Source organism: Synchiropus splendidus, chromosome 2 (genome assembly GCF_027744825.2).
Source record: "Synchiropus splendidus isolate RoL2022-P1 chromosome 2, RoL_Sspl_1.0, whole genome shotgun sequence".
Lineage (NCBI taxonomy): Eukaryota > Metazoa > Chordata > Actinopteri > Syngnathiformes > Callionymidae > Synchiropus > Synchiropus splendidus.
In genome coordinates this window covers 31,831,080-31,856,810 of record NC_071335.1, presented here as the reverse complement: position 1 = coordinate 31,856,810, position 25,731 = coordinate 31,831,080, and the positions used below count along the sequence as shown (strand labels likewise).

Sequence of the window (25,731 nt, the reverse complement as noted above, 5' to 3'; positions counted from 1 at the left end):
TTAATCCGAGCATTTCTGTACTTCCTATTCACCCTCGAATGAAAATGTATTCCACTTGATTTCTATTTTCCTTATCGCTCACCATTTCTTTGAGACGTGACCATGTCAGGAATTAACTTTTAAATACTACTCTTCCAACCATAACATATTCATATTATACATTCATCATATATTCAAAGCTACATAGAGTTCTGATAAATAACTATCATATGGTCTATTTGCATAGAAGTAGCACACTATTACAAACCTGATGATCCGCAGCAATGTTTGGAAAAATAAATGTCAGAAACAAACACACCAACAGTGACAGTCTCACTTAGTCAACAGAGCACCACCGTTCTCCTGTTGCACAGTTTATTTAACAATATTGTATATAAGTAAGAAATGAGTCTTTTACCAGTTTATACAGTGATTCAATTCTCTCTTCCTTATATTTATAATATTTTGCTTAATAACTCGATTTACAATAGGAGAAAGAGGAATTCCCCAATTCAAGTTTCCTGCGAGAGGAACAAGGTCTGTATCTCTCGATGTTCCCTTCATCCTCGGAGAGCATAAGACTTAGTGTCAAATTTGGAGGACGGGGCCCATATAGGGATCATTCCACCACAGCTTTGGGAGCTGGTAATCTTTCTCACACTCTCTTTACACTTTACAACATTTGTATGACAAAAAAACAAAAACAAAACAATATGACAGCTCTTCTTTTTATATCAACGTCGTTCACTTCTACACCTGTAGGATTCACCGTACTGGGACAGACACTTTTTGTGTTTGAGTGAGTGTGTTGGTGGTTTTCGTGTGCCTGCATACATGCGTGCTTTGACCTACACAACCTACGCAATCCGTTTCCTAGTTAATACAACTGAGTGCTCTTCATACACACAAGACGGAAGGGGGCGGGCTCTGTCCCTGAACGCATCATAGAGTACAACAAATTATTACAATTCCCCAAATCGGCAGCTTGAGAAAAATAACCTGGCCCAATTCCCACATTGATTTTTCTTTTTTTAACATCAACACAAAACGATTCTTTTCCCCCAACAGTACAAAATAAAGAGATATGAATAGTAAAATGATTTGTACATTTTTCTTTCTTAAAAAAGGGCATGAAAGCATACAAGAACAAACCAAAAATAAGTTGAGTATTGAACATTTGGTCTCAACCAAAAATATATTCTGTGATTCAAATTTCGATTCAGTTGCAAATTCCTCCATGTCATAAGAAACACCAATCATTCTTTTCTGGAAACAATGAGGTGATCTTTTTTTTTTGTTTTGTTTTGTCTGAAGACCAAATTTTTTTTTTTCAGATTTTTTTTAAACAACATCTTAAACATTTTACACGTCAGTACAAAAAGATGATCTCAACTTTATAAAGAGCAAACAACAACAAAGGGAACAAGAAGAGGCAGGGATGGGAGGATTGTGTTCTTCAGTTCCCAGAGGAAATGCTACAATCCCTCCACAAACTTCTCCAGAGTGTCTCCTGTGGCATCTCCCACCAGACCCAGGTCACTGTTCAGTCCTCCTCTGTTGGGAGTGTTGAGCTGCGGTAGCATTGCGCTTTGTTCCTGTGCCCCTAAATGTACCTGTTCCAAGGACCCCGACAGAGGGCCCCCAAGTCCAGGGTGGGGAGAACCTGAGTGTGATGCTGGCGGATGTTGCGGTGAGGGTTGGGGTTGAGTCTGGATCTGTGGTGACGGACTGGAATGTGGCGGCAGCTGCTGTGTCGGTGGACACGGGGACTGTACAGGGGCTGGAGAGCGGACCTGGTTGCCAAGACTGCTACCTAGTGCAGGCTGGCCAGGGATGTGAGGTCCACCTTGAGGCTGGCCGGCCAGCAGGTGGGTCTGAGGGCTCATGGGGCTGGGCTGAGCAGGGGAGCCCATCTGCTGCTTGAGTACGGCCTGCTGCTGCTGAGGAAGCTGCTGCTGCTGCTGCAGCATACGTTGGTGCAGTAAATTCTGAGCGGAGTCAATTCCCATACCTGGCTGGGCCATCTGAGTCATTGGTGGGAGTTGACCCATTGGCCCACCAGCAGGGGCGCCACCAGCCTGCATTGCAATCTGCTGTTGCTGCTGCTGTTGTTGTTGTTGTTGTTGTTGTTGTTGCATGCGGAGTTGGGAATAGGTAGCCGTAGAAGCCTGAGCGGGAAACTGGCCTGGGTGGCCCTGAGGCATCACTCCTTGCTGCTGCTGCTGTTGTTGTTGTTGTTGTTGTTGCTGCTGCTGTTGCTGTTGCTGCTGCTGCTGCTGTTGTTGTTGCTGCTGCTGCTGCTGCTGCTGACGGAGCTGGAGCTGGCGCCGATAGTGCTCTTGAATTTGAGCTTGAGCACCTAATGCAGCCATTCCTTGAGCAGAAGGCTGCTGTGGTTGCTGAGGGGCCATGCCTGGCCTCTGCACCGTTCCTCCTGGCAACGTCATGGTCTGCATCTGTGGCATCCCTGGCTGCTGCGGCTGACCTGCCTGCTGTTGCGGCTGATTGGCCTGGTACTTGGCTGTTCGCTGTTTGATGAAGGCAGCCATCAACTGAGGGTTTGACTTCAGGATGTTCAGAACCTGCTGTTGCTGCTGGGGTGAGCTTGGGGACTTAAGCGTGCGTAGAAGGTCCTGAAGGGCATTTGGTGCGATAGCGCCTAGTCTTTGCGGCGTCTGTGGCCGGGCACCAGGCTGCTGTGGTATGAGCATCCTCTGGGCCTGAGGGGGCTGCTGCCCTGGTGGGATCATAGCTCGCTGCATGGTCATGGCCTGGTTCTGTCCTGGCACAATACCTGGCTGTTGAGTCTGAGCTGTCTGCATTGGCCCTGTAGCTCCCGGCCACTGTCCCGGGGCCATGCCAGGCTGCATTACCTGTGGCCCCCGAGGTCCTGGAACCATCTGCATCGGTGGCTGCATCGGCCCAGTCATCCTTTGTTGTGGCTGCTGCGGGTTCATAGGCAAACCATTTATGTTGACACGGTAGTTCTGCTGGTTCTGTTGGGCCTGTGCCATCATCTCAATGTGCCTTGCCATTTGCACAGCAGCAATGGGAGGCTGCTGCGGAAGCTGCTGCGGTTGCTGTGGAGGCTGGGGAATGGGGGACGGCTGCTGGTGGTGAGGGGATGCCTGAGGCCCAGGTTTACCCTGAGACACCGCTGCCTGAGGTTGACCATTTCGAGATGCATTAGAGAAAGCGGGCGACATGACCCCAGCTGAATTGGGGGTCTGCGGCTGATTGGAAAGCGGCTGCTGGGGCGTTTGAGGTGTATTGGGCTGCACATGGGAAGTGGGAGTGCCGGGGGTCGCTGAAGCAGGTGGGGAAGGGAGTGGCATAGTTCGTCCTTGCATGGTGGCCATTCTTCTTCTCATGAGTTGGGCCTGCTGGAGCCGATGCTGCAACTGCTGCTGCCGCAGCTTGTGCTTGATGTTCAGGCAGAATGGGACAGGACACTTGTTCTCTTGACAGTGCTTTGCATGATAACAGCACAGAGCAATAAGTTGCTTGCAGACAGGGCAGCCACCATTGGTTTTGCGCTTGCAGCCCTTGGTGTGTTGCACCACTCTCTTCATCTTCTGGCAAGAGGGCAAAGAGCAGTTTGCATTGCGACACTGGCAAGCGTGAACCAGGGACTGAATGCAGCGCTGGATACTGAGGCGACGGCTCTCCTGTGGGCTCTTGGAAGCCTCTCCACCCTGGCTGTTGCTGTCATCGTCCAGGCCAAGTCCCCACTTAACCATGTGGTGCTCGTGGCCCTTTGTGTTATAACAATTGATACACAGATCAAAGTCCTGAAAAAGGGAGGATACCAATATGTGAATAATCAGGTTTGTTGACATTTCAAAGCCAGAATCACAGCAGTTGTAGCGACCACATACCTCGCACACGGTGCAGTGCCAGCGGGTTTCCACGTGGTGCTTGCACTCGTTGCAAGTGTAGACAAAACGATCCTGCCCTTGGTTGTGCAGCTCGACTAGCATGCACATGGTGCTCCACTTGCATCTCCTGAGAGAGCTGAACTCCCAGTGTTTATCCCTGGCAAGAGTGAGAAAGGCGTCTCTGCCATCCATCAGATCACAGGAGAGCAAAGGATCAGGGTCCATGATGGGTGGCAAGGTGTTGGCCATTGGACCCGAATGGAGATGGATCACAAAGAACACCTTTCAGGGAAAGAAATTACATAATTAAAAGCAATTCAGTTTTTCCAAAACCATGACACAGAATGGCAAATAGAACAGTTGCTTTTGTGCCTCATTAGATTAATAATGAGATGAACCGATGTCTTCTACCTCACAAAAAAGACAACCAATTAGACAGTGCACATCACTTTCATCATTTACTTCTACTTTTTCCACCGTGAAATGAATGAGAATAAATAGCTGACTTGGCCAAAGTAAAGGTCATCCAAAACCCCTTTCACACTGAAAATGAAGGGCCAACACATTGAGCACATTTCCAATCCTGAGTAACTTTTGAACTGCTAAAAAATGGCATTTCACATCCCCTGGTGTCTCATGAGGACAGGATGTGCAACTGAACTAATAAAAAACAAATTCAGAGGTGAAATTTACTGTTGAAGTGAGAAGCACAGTCACAGCGCTGAGGCTATGGTGGGTAAATACCTATGTCCATGCCAGGGTTGTTTGACCCATGTCCGGATTGTGGGACAACCCCAGGGAATCCCAATGTGCTTTAGCAAAATAGGGGCCCCAGAGAATTCCAGACAGAGATATTTTCCCAGGATTGTTTTAATCCATACATAGTCAGGTGAGACTCACAATGACAGTGCTACGTTGCCGTCAGTAGGACATACTGTTAAGGACATACATCGGGCTTTGCCATTCCGGTCACCACAGATGGACTATATCAAACAGCACTAGAATACTTGGATGACCCTATTATTCCTGTACTATTGCTGCAGTGTTAAAGGGGACTGTGTGAGTCTTTTCAAAGGAAAAAAAATAGTGCAAGTCAAACCTCTTTGTGCTTCTCCATAGTCGAGTAGAGCTTCTGAGACAGATCGTTTGCTACATTCGGCATTCCAGGCTTTTTCTTGTTGGCTCGACTGGTGCTGCTCTTATTTTTATTTGTCTTTTTATTGTTCTTCTTTTTTGCATTTTTGCTGTCACCAGGTGTGCCCTGAAGGAGATGAAGAGCACGTGAAACCGCTGACATACGCCATTTAGAGGCATCAAATTAAAAGGCAGAACAAAATGTAGCATTTAGCTGAGGCTTCAAAAATGTAGTAGCAGACCTCAGGAGCTTCACAAGCTGCGGTGGTCTCCTCTTTCTTCCTTTCCTCCTCCTCCTGTTCGAGCTCCTTGATGCTTTCCTCCAGCACATTGGGCCAAAAGTCACCCTCAAAGTAAGGAAGCTCATTGGCGCTGGTTAACCGGTCCTCTGTTGCTTGTTTGAAGATGTCCTGAAGAAAAATATTATCCATAGACATTACTTTATGTGAATGTGGTGCACTGTTACACGTAATTTTTTAAAAATTACACACAATGTGCATGATGTCAATAATGTCCTTTTTCTTACCTTATAATCATGCAGGATTCTCTCAGCAAAAGCCTTGTCTAGCATCTTTCGATACCACTCCTGCAACCTTTTTGGTTTGGGGATCTTCTGGTCAGGAGGATGGCAGTGGAAGATATAGTCATCTCCTTCACTTGGCGGACATGCCCAAATATGCCCTTGAGCATATCTAATGACAATTCAACAATTAGCATCAGAATACAAGTCCAATTAAAAAAACTAAATTAACAGTATCATTACCCAAGTTTCTTGACATATTCTAGATATCCAATAAGGATCTCATGGTAGACGGCTGTTCTTAAAATCCTGGGTCTGAAGAAGTGAATACTGTCAAGGTATGATATGTAGACGCGCCTGTTCAGAAAGGGGAGATTGTTATTACTCTGAAAGCATATCAACGACATGTACCCCGTCATTCCCCATCAAGTTACTAAATGTACAGACCTAGTGTTGGGGAGTGGGCAGTCCGATCCATACTCCTGCACATGCATGCCGAAAAAACACACGTCTACACCGTCAATCTCCTCAAAGGCGAAAAGTGCTTTGGTTCTATAGGGAAAGGTTTCAGGCATTTCACCAGTGTCAACAAACCTGGAAGAAAAAAAGACAACAATGAGTATATCAAGTTTAACTAAACCATGCAATGATTTGTATTAAAACGCATGTTGTCTTGAACAAAATTGCCAGACAAATGAATTAAATGATCTTGCAGTCAGCTGTTCGTAATCCTTCTGTATAAGAATCTCTTGTACAAAAAAGCCTTGTCTTAGACATGTTTTAGCCTCAAGGGTTGATCTATCACAAGAAACTGAATTTTCTTGCCAAACACTGAATAACTCCTACAACATTAAAAAGCGAGTAAGTAGCATGCAAAATGTAAAAACATGAGTTTGAATAAGCGGCTATAAAAGTCGACATCATTTTCTATAAAACTGAAAACAAAAAATGATGAGCTCACCTGGCTTTCATGCCAGGTTTGACTTCAACCGTTTTATCTGAGCTTGCCACCACTCGCACGAAGACTTCTCCAGACTCCGGGTGGTTCTGTCTCTTCAAGTATTTATTCACACGGTCCTCTATATACATTCCCAGTCGAGTCGACTGCAATCCTACAGGACAACAAATGTATGACAGTCAAAAGGAAAAAAATAAAAAAAGTGACACATTGAATTGACAGTGAAGCAGAATACACACTTTTTGCAGAAAATTTGTTTTCCTTCCGCACTTTTCCACTTTTCTTCAAACAATTGTCACAGATGAATCTAAAAGTATAAAAGATAGAGTAAATACAACACTATAAACCAATTTAGAAATGTAGTTTTAGTTATGAGAATGAGAGTAATTCTCACCCAGATGGCCAGATGACCTCATAGTGCAACACGCAGATTTGGTGCATCTTTCTTCCACAGTCTTTACATTCAACAAACCTGTAGTAGAGAACAATTCACCATAACTACAACAGTGATCACCTCACAAACCTCTTCTTTCCAATCAAGATGATCAAGACAAAAGCAACATCCATCTTATAGTCCAGCTCAGCAGGTAGTGTTGCTGAATCAGATTCACGCTCGACTGAAAGCTGATACCAGAGCTTGGCGCTGAAAATATGCACTTAAAAACAATGCCAGATGTGTTGAAGGACCATAACTTCAGATCCAGTACAAAAAAAACGCGCTTTGATAGGAACACAAGTTAAAACAACACGGTTCTTTCATTATGTTCAAAAGACAACTTACGGTTCAGGATCTAGCACGTCATTCTTTTTCCTTTCAAACTGATCTTTTGAGATCATCCTGCAGTTTACATGAGGAAAAGGAAACATAAGTGAGGTAAAAAATAGGAACAGTAAAAACCAGAATGGATAATTTTTCACTGACGTCTGTGGCTGGGCAGGATCGTCTCCCAATGTCACACTATCTCCCTGGATCTCATTAAAGCACTTCTCACAGAAATGGTACCTGGAGAAGCAACAAGAGAGATATATTTACCAGAAAGACAAGGACAGGAGAAGAAACACAGCTAACAGGAATTCTACCTATTACAATGTGATTTTCACTTAATTTAAGGCATCTGAAAAACACACTGTGAATTCCAGACTATAGAGCCGCGGTGCAGAAATAAGGTTATGCAGTAGAAAGGTCAATGATTTCCTATACCAGGCTTAAAATTATTTGAAGATCACTTCTAAACTGGTTTTGAAAATGGAGATCAGCATCGAGACTGACTCGTGTAAATAAACTCTGATGTTCGGAACTTGAATCATGCCACCAATATAATAAAACTAGTCACATCTTTCATTTACATCAAGAGCTCCAAAGTGTGGTAAAGGTCAATCGAACCCCTGTGATTTCATCGATTTGATGTGACGAGGCGCAATATTTCGGCAGCATGAAAGCCCATAAATTCCATATATTAGCTGCATCGTATAAGTCCCTGGGTTCAGACAATGAGAAAAAAAGTTGCGACTTGAAGTCTGAAATTGACAGTGTTTTGATCGAAAACTGCTACACAATTTCCTCCAAGGCGGCTCCAAATAAATTAAGACTGTAGCTACACCGTTCATACTGAGGGGGGCAGTAGGGAGCAAAGAACAAGTCTAAAATAAAAGTAAAGGTTTCAGTGAAAAGCAATACTTTCTCTTGAGATGAGATTAACACGCGTACTTAGGATATTATTCATTCCGGCATGACTTGTGACTGTAACAGCATCTGGACAATAAGGACATCCCGAACACACAATAATTCAGATTGTCATTAAACTAGGTGACAGTCCCAGTTTGGTCAGAGATCACAAGGTTCCTTAGCACTTGGTGCACATGTTTTATTATGACCGAAAGAAAAAGCATTCAAAATAAAGGCAGAATGGGACAAGCTAGCAGCCAGCAAGATCCTTCATCAGCGCTTCAGCGTTTCATATCTAGTAGCACGATGCGCTTTTAAACAATCGACTGTATGCTGAGGAGTCAGTTGGTACCTGTTCTGATAGCTGTAATATGTGCCTCCTGTGGGTATGGTACAGAGCTGCTTTCCATAGCAACAGAGAGTTTGTGGGGAAAATTCGTACTGCAAAAATCAGAAAGATGACAAGGCACGTCAAACAAACAGTACTGAGATCATATTGCTTGAATGACTTTTTTAGCAGTTGAATTTAATACAAACGTTCCAAAACACTTTTGTGGCACGTTCATATAAGATCACAACGCTTACCTTCCGACCACAGCAGTATCCCAGGCCCTGCATGACAGGATCAATCTCAGACTCGAACACCTCAGCCAGTTTGGAGCAAAACTTGTAGACTCTGGAAGTTTTGCGGTTGTAGAGCCAAGCGTTGTTGAACATCAACCAGACATCATCGACATACTGCCAGGGCTCCTGGTACTGGCCTGTGTCAAGTTTCCGTTTAATCGTGGACAGATCAATTGGGTTTTTCACAATGTCAAAATAGTCCTGCAACAAAACAAGACAAATTATCCAATTTAGTCACCAATTGCTGTAATGAACATGAGCACAATATAGTCGTACTCACTGGGATACAGAGTAGCGTGGGATCTACAGGCTGCCTGAAGGGAAGCGACTCCGGATCTTGCCTGTAGAGGGACTCCAAAGTAGGCATCAGAGCTTGGCGCAACTCTTCTGGTTTAAAAACTGAAAAAAAAAAAACAACAACATTAGGAGAAAATGTAAGACAAAAGATTGAGTTTAACATTTTAAACTCAAACCTAAAGCATGACAAAACTGAAATTTACTAAAACCAAAACTCATAAAAGCATGGTGGAGAGCGTTTCATTTTAAGCGACTGTGCAACAAATGGACAACAGCATGCAACCAGAAGCGATGACAGTGCCTGCAGATTATTAGCACCAACTGAATTAATATGGCCAGCATTGATACAGTTCCACCTCAACTTTAACTTTATACTCACACAATAGCTACAGATATTGGATATAGATTGTGAGCTTTCTGGAAAGGTGGGTAATTTCCTGGTGCTAATTTTACCAAAACAAAAAGGACTCAAAGAGATTCAGGTCATTAGGGAGGGTGAACTTTGTTGGAAATACTGAGCATGTCACATTTTAAATCATGAAGGCAGTCGAACCCAATCATTCATTGACGCAACAGAACTTACTTTTCTTCCGTGACAGAGGGGGGGATGAGGTGGCGTTTGTGCTGTTGGCTCTTCCTTCTTCTTCTTTGGGTTCTATCTTCAATTCAGTCTTCTTCACCTCTACTTCCATGGGCTCCTGCTTTTCCTCCTCCTTCTTTATTAATGTACTTGTAGATTCTTCTTCAGTCTTAAAACAAAATGAGACATATCAGCAAGCAGCCATTTTAATCACAGAATCAAGTTTTGCATAGAATATCTCATCTCATTTTCTGAATAACTATTACTTTGTTTCTGGCAGTGTACTGGCCTTTAACCTAAAAAAAAAAAAAAAAAAAAAAAAAAAAAAAAAAAAAAAAAATCAGTCGTGATTTCTTCTGCAAACATGAACCCACCTCCATTTTGGGTTCAGTTTTGCCACCAGCAGCCTCAAACTCGTGTTGATCATGATGCACCTCTGTTTTGATCTCAGTGACAGGGAGGTCTGCTCCAACATGCTGTAAATGCAGGTCAGCGCTGGCTGCTGATGTTGGCGTCGGAACTCTATTGTCAAGACTGGCTCCCGTTTGGGAAAGCTAAACAATGGAGACAGAGAAAGAGATGGGAAATTAGGAACACAACGCCATTAAAAGGAGTTGCAGCATGCAGCGACACTTTCACATTTGTAGTGCTGCTGCTAATGTTGATGCAACTTTTTCCGTTTGAGGTTATGGAAGCAGCTACAGATAATGAGGGAGTGGTGGTTAAAGGACAGTAAAGTGAGGATGGATGGGACGAGGTGGCATGTCGATAGGAGAAATGCTCATTTGCAGGGGGCACAGTGGAGGGCATGCGGAGGGGCTCAGTCTCACCGGCGTGGTAGGGGGCTGAGCTGGGGGCTGCGTCTGTGCTGTTGCAGGGAGCTCCGCTTGGGTTTGGGGCTGAATGGGGCAGGAAGGGGTGGCAACCTGTGCTGGGGCAGGGCCTGTGAGGGTAGGGGTGGCACTGCGACAGGATGACTGGAGATGTGGCAGGTTAGAGGCCCCCCCAACAGTGGAGGCGGAGGAGGCAGCAGGTGGTGTAGAGTGCAATGGGGTTTGGGAAGAGGCTAGTTGAGAGCCAATTGCATTCATGGGGAGGTTAGCACTCTGCTGCTGCTGTGGGAGAAAACACAAGGGAGGTGGACACACGCACAAGCAGACAAACGGAGTAGTCAGGTCAAACTGAAACACCACACACACACTACCAAGGAGTTTAGAAAGCACACTGGAATGAAATCTAAGCCAAATTAGTAAGAGGTGAGAACGGGTTAAGCAGGTCAAGTAAGGTGTCCCAAAAAGACCTTGATGAAAATACTAAACTTGAGCTAACCTGGGTAACGGCAGCCTGTGCAGGTGGTTGGCCCATGCCGGACCCTAAGGTGACATTCATAGGTCCCGTAGCAGTGACTGCAGCAGATCCTGGAGCAAACTGGGTCTGAGCCATGAACTGTCCTTGGCCAGCTGTCTGGCCAACCATGTTGCTGCCACTGTGACCAGCAATCATACCCTGGGCTTGGGGCATTCTTGACGGTGACAATCCCATCTGGAAAGCCAGAGAAATGGACGCTCAGCTTCAGACCTTTCAAAACTGCAGCTCATGCATGAATTATAGTTTGGTCAAAAAACATTTCCTAAAACCGTATAAAACGCAGCCAAAAGAGAATGAATCACACTAGTCAGTACAGCTGGTCCGAAACACATATTATGTATACATTTGTACATTTGGACCATTCCAAAACTAAAGAATCGTTTATGTATTTCCTTACTGCTGGGACAGTGCTCATGTTCATCTGCTGTGGATGGTTCATCGGCGAGGCAGCACGGGCTCCCATGGGGCTCTGGGACAACTGGGCATTAGGCAAAGCCATGTGGTTGAACTGGTTGACGCCTGTCAACAAGGCAAGTTGGAAGACCATTTATTCCATGCATAGCATATATTATTATGGATGTCAATCCTTCATTATTTACTAAATGTAATAGTCAAATCTAATATTTTAATCACAATACATTTCATATAATGAAACTTTTGTGTGTGGGTTAATTTTCATTTTAAGGACAAAAATGAGGAAATGAATGAGCATGCTTGTACCATCAGTTTAATGCAGAGTAGGACTAACCTTGTGGAACCTGCATGCGGTTCATGATCTGATTTGGCATGTTTGGATGAGAGACAGGTCCGTCTAAGCAAATGGGAATAATGCATTATTATCACGTTCATTTTTCACTCAATTAATCATCACATCAGCCAATACATATAGAAAGTGCAGGGTTTCCATTCGGTGTAAACAAAAAACATTTCCATTTACAACCATAAAATACAATGATATTCTGACAGGGTTCTCATAAAACATGGCCAAATGCTACCGCCACCTTGTGACGTCACTGAAAGTGTCAAACACTGATGTGCTGTGCACTCTGATAGAAGTAGCTACAATGTCAAAAAAATTGAACTCACTCTGTGCCCTGGGAACCAAGGCATTAGCCTGAGGAAGACCAGGCTGCTGAGTTCCCTGGTTGTTCATTGGTGTCTGGTTGATCTGCTTCTGGAGCCTTGAACGCCTCTTCTCCTCCAACTCTTTTTGGATTTTATAGATCTTTTCAGCCAAAAAGTGATAGTATTCATCCTGGATGTGGAAAACATATTGAAGTAAATTTCTGAAGACAGAGAGAGAATAAAAACCTGCAAGTCGGTTCAAAAACCTACTCGGCTGTTTGCAGATTCGTACATGTCCCCCTCCACCTTCCTGGCGTAGGCCACCAAGTTCTCCATCCTCCTGTCCTTCAATGCCGCAGGATCAGGCGTAGGAAATATGGCTTGTACGCTGCACAGTGATGAAATGCAGTTTAAACATTGGTTGTCCCAGAAAAAAACAACAACTATTTCTTTTAGGAACCTTTTTCCACAAAACTCACAGTTTGTGTACTAGGTGATTACGCAGGTCCTGAGTGACATGTTCATGCCATGCTTTCCTGTTGCCATTACCAGTGATGGGTGATGCTGTGGGAAGGTTGCCCATTGAGCCAACAGCAGAGCCATCTGATAGCAGCTGACTATGGTTGAAATGAGGAAAAATTTTTGTCAGTTAAACCATTTATGCAAAAGACATGTAGCAAGGACAGTACAAATACTACTATAAGCCAAGAGAAAAAAGGGTGATGAAAGGAACTGACCTGCCAGATTTTAACGCATTGGGAAGGGAGTCAGGATGCATGTTTGTCTGGTCTGTGGTCACACCCATAGGTGTACCAGTGAGAGCCATTTGGTTTCCTGGCAAGTAAAGCAGTAAATCATTAGCTTCCATTACATATTATCCACTTCATGATATCACATTAGCTGCAAACATTCACATTCAAGTATCAGCAGTGCACAAGACAGACTGAACTCAACATTTACCAAGTGCATTGATGGGTCTCATCTGTTGTGAAATCTGCTGCTGGGCATTCTGGCCGCCAGTGGTTTGTCCAGGGCCAGTAGCCTGTTGGGTTTGCCCTGTGGCTTGGCTGCCATAGGGCAAACCAAGTGCTGCATAGGCTCTCTGCATGGAACTTGGATCGATGGTGGTTGAGGTACTGATGGAAGGGGCACTGGGTTGGCCGACACCCACCGACGACATGGGATTCGGTAGGCCGGCATTGGGAGAACTCAACATGGCTGTAAAAAGAGAAGCAGCAGAACAAATTAAGCAATTAACACAAGTGCGATATGCGGCAAGACTCAAATGCAGGCAGCGAATAAGCCGGTAGATAAGCATATAGCGAGCCATGCTGTTGACATTTGAAGTCTGACAACCAGCGTGAGACTGGTTCAGGAACTAGATTGCGGAGTTCATTTCCAGAATACTGGTGGTCCCGTGTATTAACCGTTTTCAAATGGAAAGAACCATTTTGGATGGTGTTTAAATATTTGTTAAATAAATATTCGCTGAGAGAACGCTGTCTTGTGTCAGTCACTCATCTGCCTGTGACATGTGACTACTAGGGACACCTAATACAGTAAAAGTCTAGCCTTCATTCGCATCATATGGACTTTCTTCATTATCGGAGTTTGTCAACAACAGTGTTTTGACTGAGGAACTTCTCTCTAAAACCATTCACAATCTGAAGATTGGTGTTTGGGAATAAAAAAAAAAGCTATGAACACCAAACTCACTCTTACTGTGGGTTTAATTTTTATGTCCACTTGGTGGTACCATAGAGCAAATGAAGCACTTGGTGAAGCATCAAGTCAAACCAGTTGCATGGAAGGTGACAAAGCTACGTGGAGCGTTACCTCACGTCACTAAAAAACATGATAGTAATATTTACAATTTACAATGATAAAAGACGTCAATGATTTTAAAATATATGAACAAAAATCATCATGTTTGGTGGTTGAGCATAATCCGTCGTCGTTTGAGAGATTCCATATGAGCCCAGGAAGGCCAAGCTATTATTCATCCTGGACTCATTTGTAGCAGAAACAGGGAGGAATCTCACTGACTAGACCAGACCCAAAATCAGGATTAGACAGGCCAGAGTGATGGTGGACACATGGAAACGGAAGATGTCTATACTTACGTTGCTGAGTGCGCTTGTCACTGGCATTCTTCAGTGGCAAGCAGACAGGACAGTCGTGTCTAGTGCAGTTTTTCCAGTGGGAGATGATTTGCCTGGACGACGCACAGTGAGCAACTGAAAAGGAAGGACACACAGGTTGTGCTATTAATGAGAAGCTATCTCAAGTCTTGGCATTGCACTTTCTTCTTATATTACATATTACAGCAGCAGGACGGCATATATTACATATTACATTATACAGATCCATGTTTGATTTAAAAAAAAAACAATGGGTATTAATCACAGTGAAAGGTTCACTATTTAGAAAACAAATTTCACTTTGAGAATACATTCATTTGCTCACTTACAACATGTCATGGAAAGATACTAGGGATGCTCGGTCGGTGGATCGGTCGGTCACCAAACAATCAACAAAGTCAACAAACTAATCACCATCAAGAATTCTCCATCAAATAGTAACGGCTCTTTGCACACTCACCCTGGCAGGACTTGCCAGCCTGGCAGTGTGTCATGTGATTAAGGACGTTCTTCATGGTACGGCAGTGGGGAAGGGCGCAGGCCCTAACCTCCCCATTGGCCTGCTCCCGACGCTGGCACTTGTGAGCGTGCAGCAGCAGGACCAGCTGCTGCTGGATGAGCTTGCGTTTTTCTGGGTCGGCAGTTGGGCCTGCTGAAGGAACCGCCACACCTCCACCACTTGCCAGAGGCAACATAGCTGCTTGCTGTGGCTGCTGCTGGAGCTGCTGTAAGGGCAGAAACGATGGATTAGTAAAGGCAGGACAAAAGTTTGACTAAGCATCTTTCTTTTCCAGCTATAAGACAAAAATATTAGGCAGTTTTAAATATCTGAAAGAGACCACTAGATAGTAACAGACTGGAATCATTAGTTCTACAGATGACAATGTGCAGGGCATCAATGTCGTACTACGTGTTAATTCGAAAAAAGTGCTTCAAGGAGCAGGGAAAAAAAACACACAAACCATGTTTGGCACGCTGGTTACAGCTGCACCTTTGAGCTCATTGGGAAAGGGTGGTAAACTGTTGGCGAGAGCAGCCTTATTTTGAAGCTGTTGTTGAGAGTTCAGCTGCTGACCCGGCCCTACAGCCCCTTGTCCATATGATTGGGCCCCAAAAGAGTTTCCGTTGCCCATGGTCATCTGGAAAAAGAACATTAAGAAAAAAATTAAATCATCTTGATGCATTTAAGCCCACACAAACCCATTTATTTAAGGCATTCACATCCCTTTGCAGCCTACAGTAACATCGTTGAAGTAGAGACATGGAGCTTTAAAGATTTAAACCACACTGCACACCCTATTGTGAGTAACCGACTTAAAAAACATTTATTTCTATGGCAAATTGAATAAACCTTTGCAATGACCATGTATACAACTGGTTGCAAAATATCCTTCTGAGTATCATCATTTTCTTTATCTGCTCAGCAATGACCCTTTTTAATCTGTTCCAGATGTAACTTTAATTTGTGATCAAGTGCAATGAAACAAGAAGAGCTCCTCTGTTTTCACAAGGTTTGGGGAAAAAAACTAACTTAAAGAGAACCTACCCTGCAATGTGGTCTACATATAAAATATTCTAAACCAATATGCAACACAGGGCTTCAGGGGGCAAAAAAAACCATAAATTGATAACCCCACCATCATGTTGTACATCCATTATTCATTTTCTTCACATACATTGTACTCCGTCACCAGCATAGGAGGTGAAGTCTGGACACAGACTTTTGAGGCAAACTATTAAGGAGGTCCATGAAATATATATTGAGATACATTGAGGAGGACCATAAAGATATATTGTTGCCTGTCAGTATGCCACAGTACGCCAGAAGAGACTAAATGCTGTAAAAATAAAAAATAAATCAATAAAAAAAATGGAAGAGGCAATCACTCAAATATGAATGAAAATCAATGTTGGATAAGGTATTCAATGTACAACGAAAGTTGAAGTCATGGTGGCAAAAAGGTATCTTCTAGACCTAGCCAGTCTCCACCATGCCTGACTAGATCGGATCCCCCCAGGCTGTTGACACTGTACTGATAGACTAGGAAAAAAGGCCAGCCTCTGGCTGCCATTCAACACAGTCAAGTGAGTCTGCACACAAACACAGAGTGAACCCTCACACTTAACCTAACTGCCAAGTATCATGTCATCACACGACTCTGACAACACAAATGGTCAGCTGAGCATCTTACATGCCTTTTCTACTTGCATTGCATTGCATTGCATTGCAGTTGAGGGGAATGACGTTCAAATATTTCCTCAATGTCACAACAGCCTACATAGTTTCTGCATACATTCATTGAAAAGAAGTGTGTTACCTTGCCTTTAGATCTCAATTTATTCACTGGAGAAATGTTAATGTAAATAGGGATGGGCACCAACTTATCGTAAACGATTTACTGCAGAAAGCAATCTGCATGATGAGATATTTTCATCTTGTGATAAATTCGATAAACACAGGCACACGCCACACTCATAGCAGAGGACTTGCATACACGAACATGACCACAACAGCGTGCCATGCTCTTCAAGTCTGTTCTAGCTTTCTATAGTGTAGACTGCACCCACAGCTCAGAGACCAGTTTGCAACTTGTGAGTGTACAAAATCTTTTGCTTCTTAAATCTAGTGGGTGAAGCTTATATTCAGGTGCACTGTGTAGTCTACCAAACTCAGAAAACTCTTCTACTTCAGGACAAGCCATGCTGAATAAATAGGATATCAACAATAATTCAGAAAAAAGCTAATACATGCTATGAAAAAGAAAATACACCTTCAGAAATGACTTACCTTATTCATTGCCCCAGCTTGCTGCACTGAATTGAGTGTGTTGTGTGCCCCTATCTGCTGTCCACCCTGGTTAAGGGTCTCGGCTAATGCACTTCCAGGTCCTCCGGTACCCGTGGCAGACCCTGGCAAAGTCTGGCCCTGGTACTGCAATCCAACAACCCCAGTTCCTCGTCCTCTTCCAGCTCCAGGCCCAAGACCACCATTCATCACCTGTCCAGGTTGGGCCTGCCCTCCTTGGCCCATTAGTGCAGCATGACCTTGGTTGTTGTTATTCATCATGGCCTGGTTGAAGCCTGTGGTATTCAAGCTTACAGTTGCAGAGTTACTGTTGTTCTGCCCCGTTACTCCTGTCGGTGTTCCAGCCTTCTGAGTCTGTGGGGACGGGTGATTGTTTGGGGAGCCCTGGCCAAGGGGACTCTTACCCAGTGGTGTTCCTAACTGGGGTCCCATACTTCCAGGCTGTGGACTACTTGAATTCAGCCCTGTCCCTATAATACTTGAGGTGCTACCCGTTCTGAGCAACTCAGAGAGTTGCTTGTGCTTCGCAGCAGCATCTGGGACAACAGTGGCACCAGCACTGCCTAGGCCTGCTGGGTTACCCCCTGGTCCACCGACTCCTGGTGCAGTGCCCCCGTTTGAAGCCATTCCACCCATCAGGCCCAGATCCCCTCCATTGGGAATCAACTCATCAGGTAGATCATTCTCCAGATCGTCCCACGGCAGAGAGCCCAGATCTGCAAGGGAAGAAAAAAAATAAGTATAGTGATGACCGTAAATTTGTCTTCATTCGACTAAACCAACACCTTAAATATGTGACTGTCAAAAACACGATCACAGGTTTTCTAGAAACCCGTCGCACTCTCATGACATCGTCTGAATCGTCGTCGACATCGTCCATTGTCTGAATTGGGGAGGAACGGCAGGTGGAACTACACAGCGAACTAACCAAGATATTTTAAGTATCTCAATTATTATTTGATAATTCATGCATTAATGTTCAGTATTTATTTAGGTAGGATCAACCAAAATATTTTAACCAGCTAAACCACCACCAGGGTTTGCGGCTACATGATTTGTTGAGAGAATTTCAAATTGATTTAACTCTTCAATGGTTTATCCCATCCACGAAATTCAAACATCATCTGAATGAAAAGTGAAAGGTGAATGAAAAAGTGCTTGGTGCACATATCATGGCCATTACAAGAGCCCAAAGCACCACTGCAGTTGGAATGCTCAAACACACAACAAACTCACGGTGTTGCCACGCTTCATGACTCAAGAGTTATGCAGGATTGTCAGCACCTGAACGATCGCACATTTTTTAATGCGAGTCTCACTCAAAACCATGCATGGGGAACTCTGAGCAGCCACTTTATTAGTGGGACCAATGGAGGGCATTATCTTTCTGCATGAAAGAAGGCAACCGTAATGACCGAATCCTTGAGTCATCATCCCATGCACCTCATCTGCAGGGTTTTTTTTTCGGTACCTACCACCAGCATGAAAAAAAATTTAAAGGGGAAACCCTGTTCTCAATTAAGCATGTTTCTCAACTTCCCCATGATACCAATTTCCAGCAGGTGTCTACATTGTTGTCAACGAGCGTTTGCTGCTCACTATGTAGAAAGAGGGGCCGAACACGTTGTATTAATACATACAGTCAGACCAATATCGCTGTGTGATGGACTCAGTTGTGGACCAGAAATAAGGTCTTTACATGAGTAATCCAAAAAGTGACGTGTGAAGTGTGGTAGTAGCAGAGGCCACTGTATTTGGCATATGTTAGACTCATCAAAAATGATCACAAGCACAGTCATAGCTTGCTACACACTTGTGTACAGAAAGTATGTTCAAGTTCAAATATTTTTTTACCAAAAGTACTACCATCAAATAAAATAGTAAATAAAATTAACAGTATACATAACTGACACGATAAAAGCTTACCTTCTGATAAAAAGTATGTTCGAACCACTATAAATGTACACATCACAACAAAGCAAAATTGGTTCACTCCATCTTGTTTTCAGTTTATAATTTATGTCACACTATGCTAGTATTTGTTACTGATCAATAGGTCAAACATTCTTGTGGCAAGTGTTTATCATCAGTCCGACTTAGGCTTGAGCTCAAACATCCGTAATGTGTAGATGTTTAGTAACTTAAAAAGGGACGGACAGAGCTAACTAGTCATTCACGGGTCCACAGTTGCCGAGGCAGGACATCTTCATTGAGATTCAAGCAGAATCCCGACTCTAATGAGGGTGCTTGGCCTTCTTGCTTCTCTGAACAAACACTAGCTTCCAAAAGCGCTGCAGTAGCCCGCCAACTGTCTCTGGCAAAAGGCAAGCAGGTGCTTCATGTGGAGGAAGCTTGTTCAAGGAAGAGGGGGCCATCTATCTTCCCTAGCTTGTTTCTTTAAACCCCTCAAACGCCACAGCTAGAAGGCGGCTTTAAAGGGGCTGCATTTAATTCAACAACAGCACAGAGCCTGGCTACATTGCTCAAATGAGACACATTGATACAGCCTGTCCACCATGGCGTGCCTTGGCAACAGGCCAAAATTGCAAAGGGTTCTGTCTGTCTTGGGTCACAAGCACTTATGAGAAAACCAAACCTGGAGAAGACCGATCAGTGATACCGATCACATGGATTGACTATGAATTTGTAATCAAAATGATGAGATCACCCGTGTACATGATGTGAAAAAAATGTACCATTAAATCATCTTAATTCAGACACGTTTTATACACCTCTCAAAGGAAGAAAAAAAAAGAAAAATCTTGCATGCGAGACATCAGTTTGGTGAATCTCTAGAGACTTTGCTATATCCGTGAAATATTTACATACTGGCCACTTGCAGCGGGAGTATGAGACAGAGAGCACTGCATTTATAAAAGCCCGGAAATTTTCAAAAGCCTCAGATTCAGGTGGCTAACGAATGCTGCACACGACTCCAAAACGGCGACGGATTTCGTCGTTTCCGTCTCCGCGTAAACAACACCTGAGAAAAGGCAGGTCATCTAGCTCAGTGAAATTGAATGATTATTTCTTGAGCAATTTGCTTAGGGTGTTGCTAAGCATTAGCTTCGCTAACAGCCTGCTGCTAAAAAAACCAACGGTCTCGCTTACATGAACCCGGAAAACTCTCTGTGCTCCGTGAAGTGCTGCTGCTTTAAATGGCGTAGCTTATTTTGTAGCGTTGAAACCTTTTAACACGCTTCCCTGCACAGCTTTTTCCCGTGCACGTGCTGCAAGGACGCAAACCTTACATGACAGATTGAAAGATTGTCCACAGCAGACATGCTGCTGCTGAGTGAGCGGTGAGTAGGGAGGAGCGGACGCATCACAACCAGCGGGCTTCACACATGATCGTGTTTTTGTGATCAACAATGACATGTCGTGATCAGCATTCACCAATCACGCTAATATCGGCCCATCATGATCGGCAGCAGATCGATCGGAGCATAGTATCAACTGAATACCATTACAGTGAACTTGTCCCTAAAAATAAAAAAATCATCTTGAATCAGATGTGTAAAATAAGCAGTGCTGTCACTCTCGGTTAGAGAGGGCATGACTTCTCTAGGCAGGAAACAAATTGCGACTCAGCAGTTAAAAACTCAGAAGCGAGTTATGAATTGTCTTCTTGTTGTGCAGGCTCTTGTTTTTTCCATGATTGCGAGCATGTTTACTCTGACGAAGCCTAACTCAGAAACAACACATTATTACTCACACAGTAATGCTGAACAAATCGGCACACCGAGTTATATCAGTTACCAATAGAAAGAGATGTAAAATTGAGGCAAGACTGACATTCCAATACATGTACATGTTGCACCACTAATAATAGCAAGGCGCTTGCAGCACAGAGTCTCACGACATGTGATCAGAGGCAGAGGGGTTTTTACCAATATATCGCACAGGCCTACTCTACGGTATCCAAGAATGGACTAAAGAAGAGAAAGCACATGCCAAAAACATCAGATAAAGTCACGCGAAAGCTTTCAGATTTTACAAGATTAGAAACATTACTGTCTGTCATATAAATGAATCAGTAATATAATATTAAAAAAAGTCTGAAGACTACAAGCAGCTGAGTCGCCTCGCTTTTGGTGGAACCCAGTAGTTAGCATTTGTTGCTACTGGCTGGCTGCAACAGCTCCACATCCACCAGCTACTGGATTGGCACAGCGTGGAGCAGCTATACTGCATATGCGTGTATATATATCTGGATATATGCATAGATTGCCCAGGCTAAACCGGAAATGTTAATAGTTAAATCTGTGGCAGCAGTGTTATGATTGTTCAGGGAACATGCTTGTTATTTTTATTTTTTTTTTTATTTCAAAATGATTGTTATGGTGTTATTAACTACTAGCATCAAAATTTAGTGTCAAAAAGTACTCAAATGTCAGTGAGCAAAAAAAGTGGTATAGGGACATTACTTAACGACATTACTTACGTTACTTAAAACTCAATTGCACAATTGCTCCCTGCTTCCCATAGTCCCCACACTACCCCAGTGTGTCTGGCCTGCACCACTGAAAGTAGCGCCATGGAGAGCGAATGAGACGACAGTGCTGCAAATGCAGTCTTATTCTATCAGCAGTGGGTCCCAATTAATGGTAGGATTCATTGACTATTTTCGGCATAGTTTTGATAGATTTGATGAAGAGTCATTGAACCGTGGGGCAGTCGGAGCATGCTGTGGGACTCAATATGCGTTTAATGGTGTATAATTTTTGTGTTTTTGCTCTAATGTGGCTGATAAACAGCTGATTTTATCGATAAGACAGGTTTGTTTCAATCAATAAAGTTGAATTCCTATTGTTTTCTCTGACATGATCTGCCATCATGAGGAGAGGAGGAAATACGTGGACGTTACATACATTTAAGAAGACTACCACACTATTCATTGAACATGTAGATGTTTGGCTCTGTATTTCACTAATAAAAATCAGGTTCCATCCTTGTGATTGTTTTTCCACCGAGCATTCTTTAGAGTCTACGAGTCACCGATTATCTTTTATGATTTGGTGACTAATATATATATGTAAATCACAGGTTGATGCACTTGCATGCAGCTGCACCTGTGGAACCATCATCAGCTTCCAACTTGAACAGCATTTTTTATAAATAGTACCAATATGTATGCACCTATAGTTGTGATATGAATACTATGCACTACCAAGTAACACCAAGAAAATATAAATAAAAAGCCACCATCCAAATGATGCTTTGCACACTTGGCCAGATTCAAAAAATGTTTTTTGATTGACTTCCATCTGTACCATTTAACTTGTGGAGATTATTGACATATCTTCAATATCCATTATGTCACTCCATAACAGTAGTCATTCTTATCTTAGTGAGTTAAAATTGTTGTTTGATTTTTCCTCTGCGAGTGAGAGTCTGACTTCTGGGGACTTGACGTTGAAATGTCTTAATCATTTTGGTGGAACAAGACAGAGGAATGTATGTCGAATCCAGAGAGTGTTTTCATGGACAGAGCGGCGCTGGTGACTTTGCGAGGCATACGAAAACAATATCACTCCTGCATTTCTGTAATCGGCAACGAAGAACACATTTGACTTTCAACTCTGGTTAAACTAATGTGAGGTCCCTCAGTGTTGTGTGAACGTCAACGACTGAAAGGCAGACAAGACAGTGGACAGTGAAGCAGCAGCAGTTTTTTTTACCCAGCATTCAATTCACAAGTATCGTGCTCCCAAAAAAGTTTTGACAAACCCAATTGTTTTGTAGGCGTACTAGGGTACCGAATTTAAAAAATCTATTTAGCCGATCACCATCTCGCAGATTTGTATACTTTCTACTATATTCGTCTAACTGCGACAGCAAAATGAAAGCCACCATGGCTTCAGAAATGTTTTTAAACGTAACTTTATGTGACCATGCGTGATGAAACGAACTGGAAACATCAAAACAAATGGAAAAGCACAACACGCGTCATGGAGGTGTGCAGGATTATGGGGCTTGCGACCAATTCGATCCAGTCTGGGCGTCAGGCTCCATAACCAACATTTTAGATGGTTCGGGAATTGCCCAATGTTTCCGATCTGTAAGCTGAGTCTGAGCTTCATGTTGTCAGCAGAAATCTCTTCTCAGTCAGCTGAAGGTAGGTGCATCTCAGAGAGGCACGCCTCCATTCTGGAAATCCATTCCAGTTTGCAGCCATTTAGCATGCAAGCATTTAGCAACACCTGGAGCTAAAACTTCCTTACAGACAAGGGCGCTGTGTGGAATTGCTACAGTCCAGGGATGGGCGGTATTTATGTTATATGTGAGCCACTTCGAAGCAAGAGTACATGTAAATAAAGTGTTTACACAGAGCAAAGTGTTCGCTAAACACAACAGGCTCCCCTGCATGAAAACAATGTATTGTGACATTAAATCAGTCAAATATCTGTCGCTTAACTTCAGACATCAGTCCCACATCACTTGCAGTGGCCAGTAGGAAATTCTATTCATTTAAACTGAATGAGCCAGTGTATGTAATTTTGTTGAAGCAGCACCATGAATTCCACCGTGGATTTAACAGGCAATATGAAACCTTAAAGAGAGCAAAATTTGTTTTCAAGACAATATTTTTGCCGAAGAGTTCTTGTTTTTCTGACTTCCTTTTCTGCTTTTATGGTGACTTTTCTAACACATATCCACATCAACAATAATGATGATGAAAATAATTAAGAAAGCTGAACTCTGTGGTTAGATCTGAGCAATTGGTAATGGTGGATTTTCAAAGTCCGGGATCTGATTTGAGTGAAAAAAACGTGGGTCGGTGTGTCACTAATAATAAATAAACGACAGGACTACATCCACTTGACTGTGGAATTAAGGTGTACACATTCAGCAAGAATTAAATGTAATGATCAATTCAATAAATATTAACTCCCTTATTCATTCTTGTTTCTGTCGGATTATTCTTAATTTACTACATTCAGTTCTGGATCGGTGATATTGTGTTTCAATAGAAACACAATGATGCAGTCATTAATTCCACTAAGAACATAAGTACATGCACCACCGTGACAGACACAGTACGGAGTTTACATTGTACTTGTTAACTGAACCATCCATTTTTCCTGGTTCCTTTAGGACACCTTTCCTTTGTGTTAAAAGTTGGTCACAAATTCAAAGAATGGCATGATCCTAGAAAAAAAAAGAGCAGATTCTGCTGCTCAAGCATCAGACTACGTTAGAGTGTCATTTATAAATATGTCTCATTGAAAGTATGAGCGGCCATAAGTTGATCTTAGTGACAGTAGTCTGTATACATTTCAATGGTGAGCTGTGCATCTCTAAAGGTACATGAAGGCGTGACAACTGTTTTCTCATGAGATAAATTTAACCAGTCACCACTTTTGAGCACAAGAGATGGCATTACCACTGTATGACAATATGATTACTCGCCCTTCAGATGAGGACTATAGGATGGTACGTAAAAGGTAGGTAGAGTGTAAAAAAAAAACAAATTCTACGAGACTTTAGGCACTTAGCATTGATGCTGAGCGAACTGTTGAAGAGCACCAGTGAAACACAAACATGCTGCAAAGATGGTGAGCTGCAGATGACTTAGCAGCGAGCTAACGTGCATTGACACATATTTAACTTTACAGCTCCGCGATTATCTGCTAATAACGATCGTTATTAGTCGGAAGGAAGCAAATGAAACAAGTGCACAATGTGCAAGTGAGCTGTGCAGGAATTGTCGAGGCCTTTACCTGTTCCATCAGACGTTGACAGGGCAGGTGAATTCAGCTTCGGCCGTTTGGAGTTGGGAGGTCCGACGTCCAGCAGGTTCTCGGCCATAGTTGTTATCTTTTCCGACAGAGCGTTGGAAATAGATAAATGTGTCTCTAGGGTTCTGGTTCGGTCAACCCGAAGCCTCCAGACTAGCACATTAGCACGCTAAAACGCTTGCTACCAGCTCGGTTAACTGCTAGCGTTAGCTTTCACCGTGGCGTGAGAGTCCGTGTTTCAAAAGAGATGCAATAGCGCCCCGCTTCGCCACCGCCATTCACCCCATGATAATCCAACACCCAACACCCACATTATTGTCATTATATGTCCCACGATGAAATACTCCCCATGTACAGATCCAACTTCGAGATGCCTGGCGTTCAAAACGAGGTGGATCGCTGCATCCCGGGGGAGGGGAAGTATTTATTTCTAGATCAAAGTACACATTTTGGGTGACGTCAAATTTCTTCATGCAAAATTAGCGCGAAGCTCCATAAAAAATGCACAATTGCACAGAAACGCGCGATTCCTTCAAACGACTTCGAAAGCGGCGACCTGGTGTCCGTGATCAATACTGCTCCGGGACGGCGACGGGACCGAAACGCCGCACTCTGAAGGGGAAATCAGATATACGGAGCTTCTCCGTGCGACGACCACCGATCCGACTCCCGTTTTTTTGCACAAAATGTCTCCAGGGCGACGCTATGGGTTCGTCCTCTGTGGAAGGAAGGGTTCATATCACGGAAAGGCGGCTCGGTTTAGACGTTAAAATAAGCGTTGTATCGAAATCCTAATTCCGAGCAACAACAAGATGGCGGCTGTTGATTCCTTCAATACAAAAAGTTTTTTTTCTTTTCCAGATCGGCTGCGGAGGGGGAGGGGCCGCGCCATACGCCCTACGTGAATGCAGTGCTCCTCTTCACCGCTGGAGGCGACACAGCACCACAAGCAAGACAAGTAACAACACAAAAT

General features: G+C 43.5%; 1 protein-coding gene across 4 annotated transcripts; it reads right to left on the bottom strand.

The window, feature by feature from the left end:
* Positions 1-334: 334 nt before the first annotated feature.
* Positions 335-25,606, bottom strand: LOC128753496 (histone lysine acetyltransferase CREBBP-like). 4 transcript variants are annotated; one of them, XM_053855258.1, is made up of 31 exons: positions 24,741-25,606; positions 16,999-17,732; positions 15,173-15,349; positions 14,671-14,935; positions 14,193-14,306; positions 13,030-13,287; positions 12,807-12,903; positions 12,549-12,686; positions 12,340-12,457; positions 12,091-12,259; positions 11,753-11,815; positions 11,402-11,523; positions 10,966-11,178; positions 10,467-10,751; positions 10,011-10,190; positions 9,640-9,805; positions 9,040-9,158; positions 8,721-8,960; positions 8,488-8,576; positions 7,392-7,472; positions 7,251-7,307; positions 6,864-6,941; positions 6,709-6,776; positions 6,473-6,623; positions 5,959-6,105; positions 5,755-5,868; positions 5,518-5,683; positions 5,234-5,401; positions 4,957-5,118; positions 3,858-4,139; positions 335-3,770 (listed from the first exon to the last, which is right to left on the bottom strand). In XM_053855258.1, exons 1-31 carry the CDS (start codon positions 24,826-24,828, stop codon positions 1,455-1,457), a joined length of 7,425 nt encoding a protein of 2,474 aa, XP_053711233.1. In that variant the 5' UTR covers positions 24,829-25,606; the 3' UTR covers positions 335-1,454. The 4 variants fall into 4 exon arrangements, with proteins under 4 accessions (XP_053711233.1, XP_053711234.1, XP_053711235.1 ...); XM_053855259.1 differs by having other exon boundaries at positions 10,467-10,748; XM_053855260.1 differs by having other exon boundaries at positions 14,671-14,932.
* Positions 25,607-25,731: the final 125 nt, after the last annotated feature.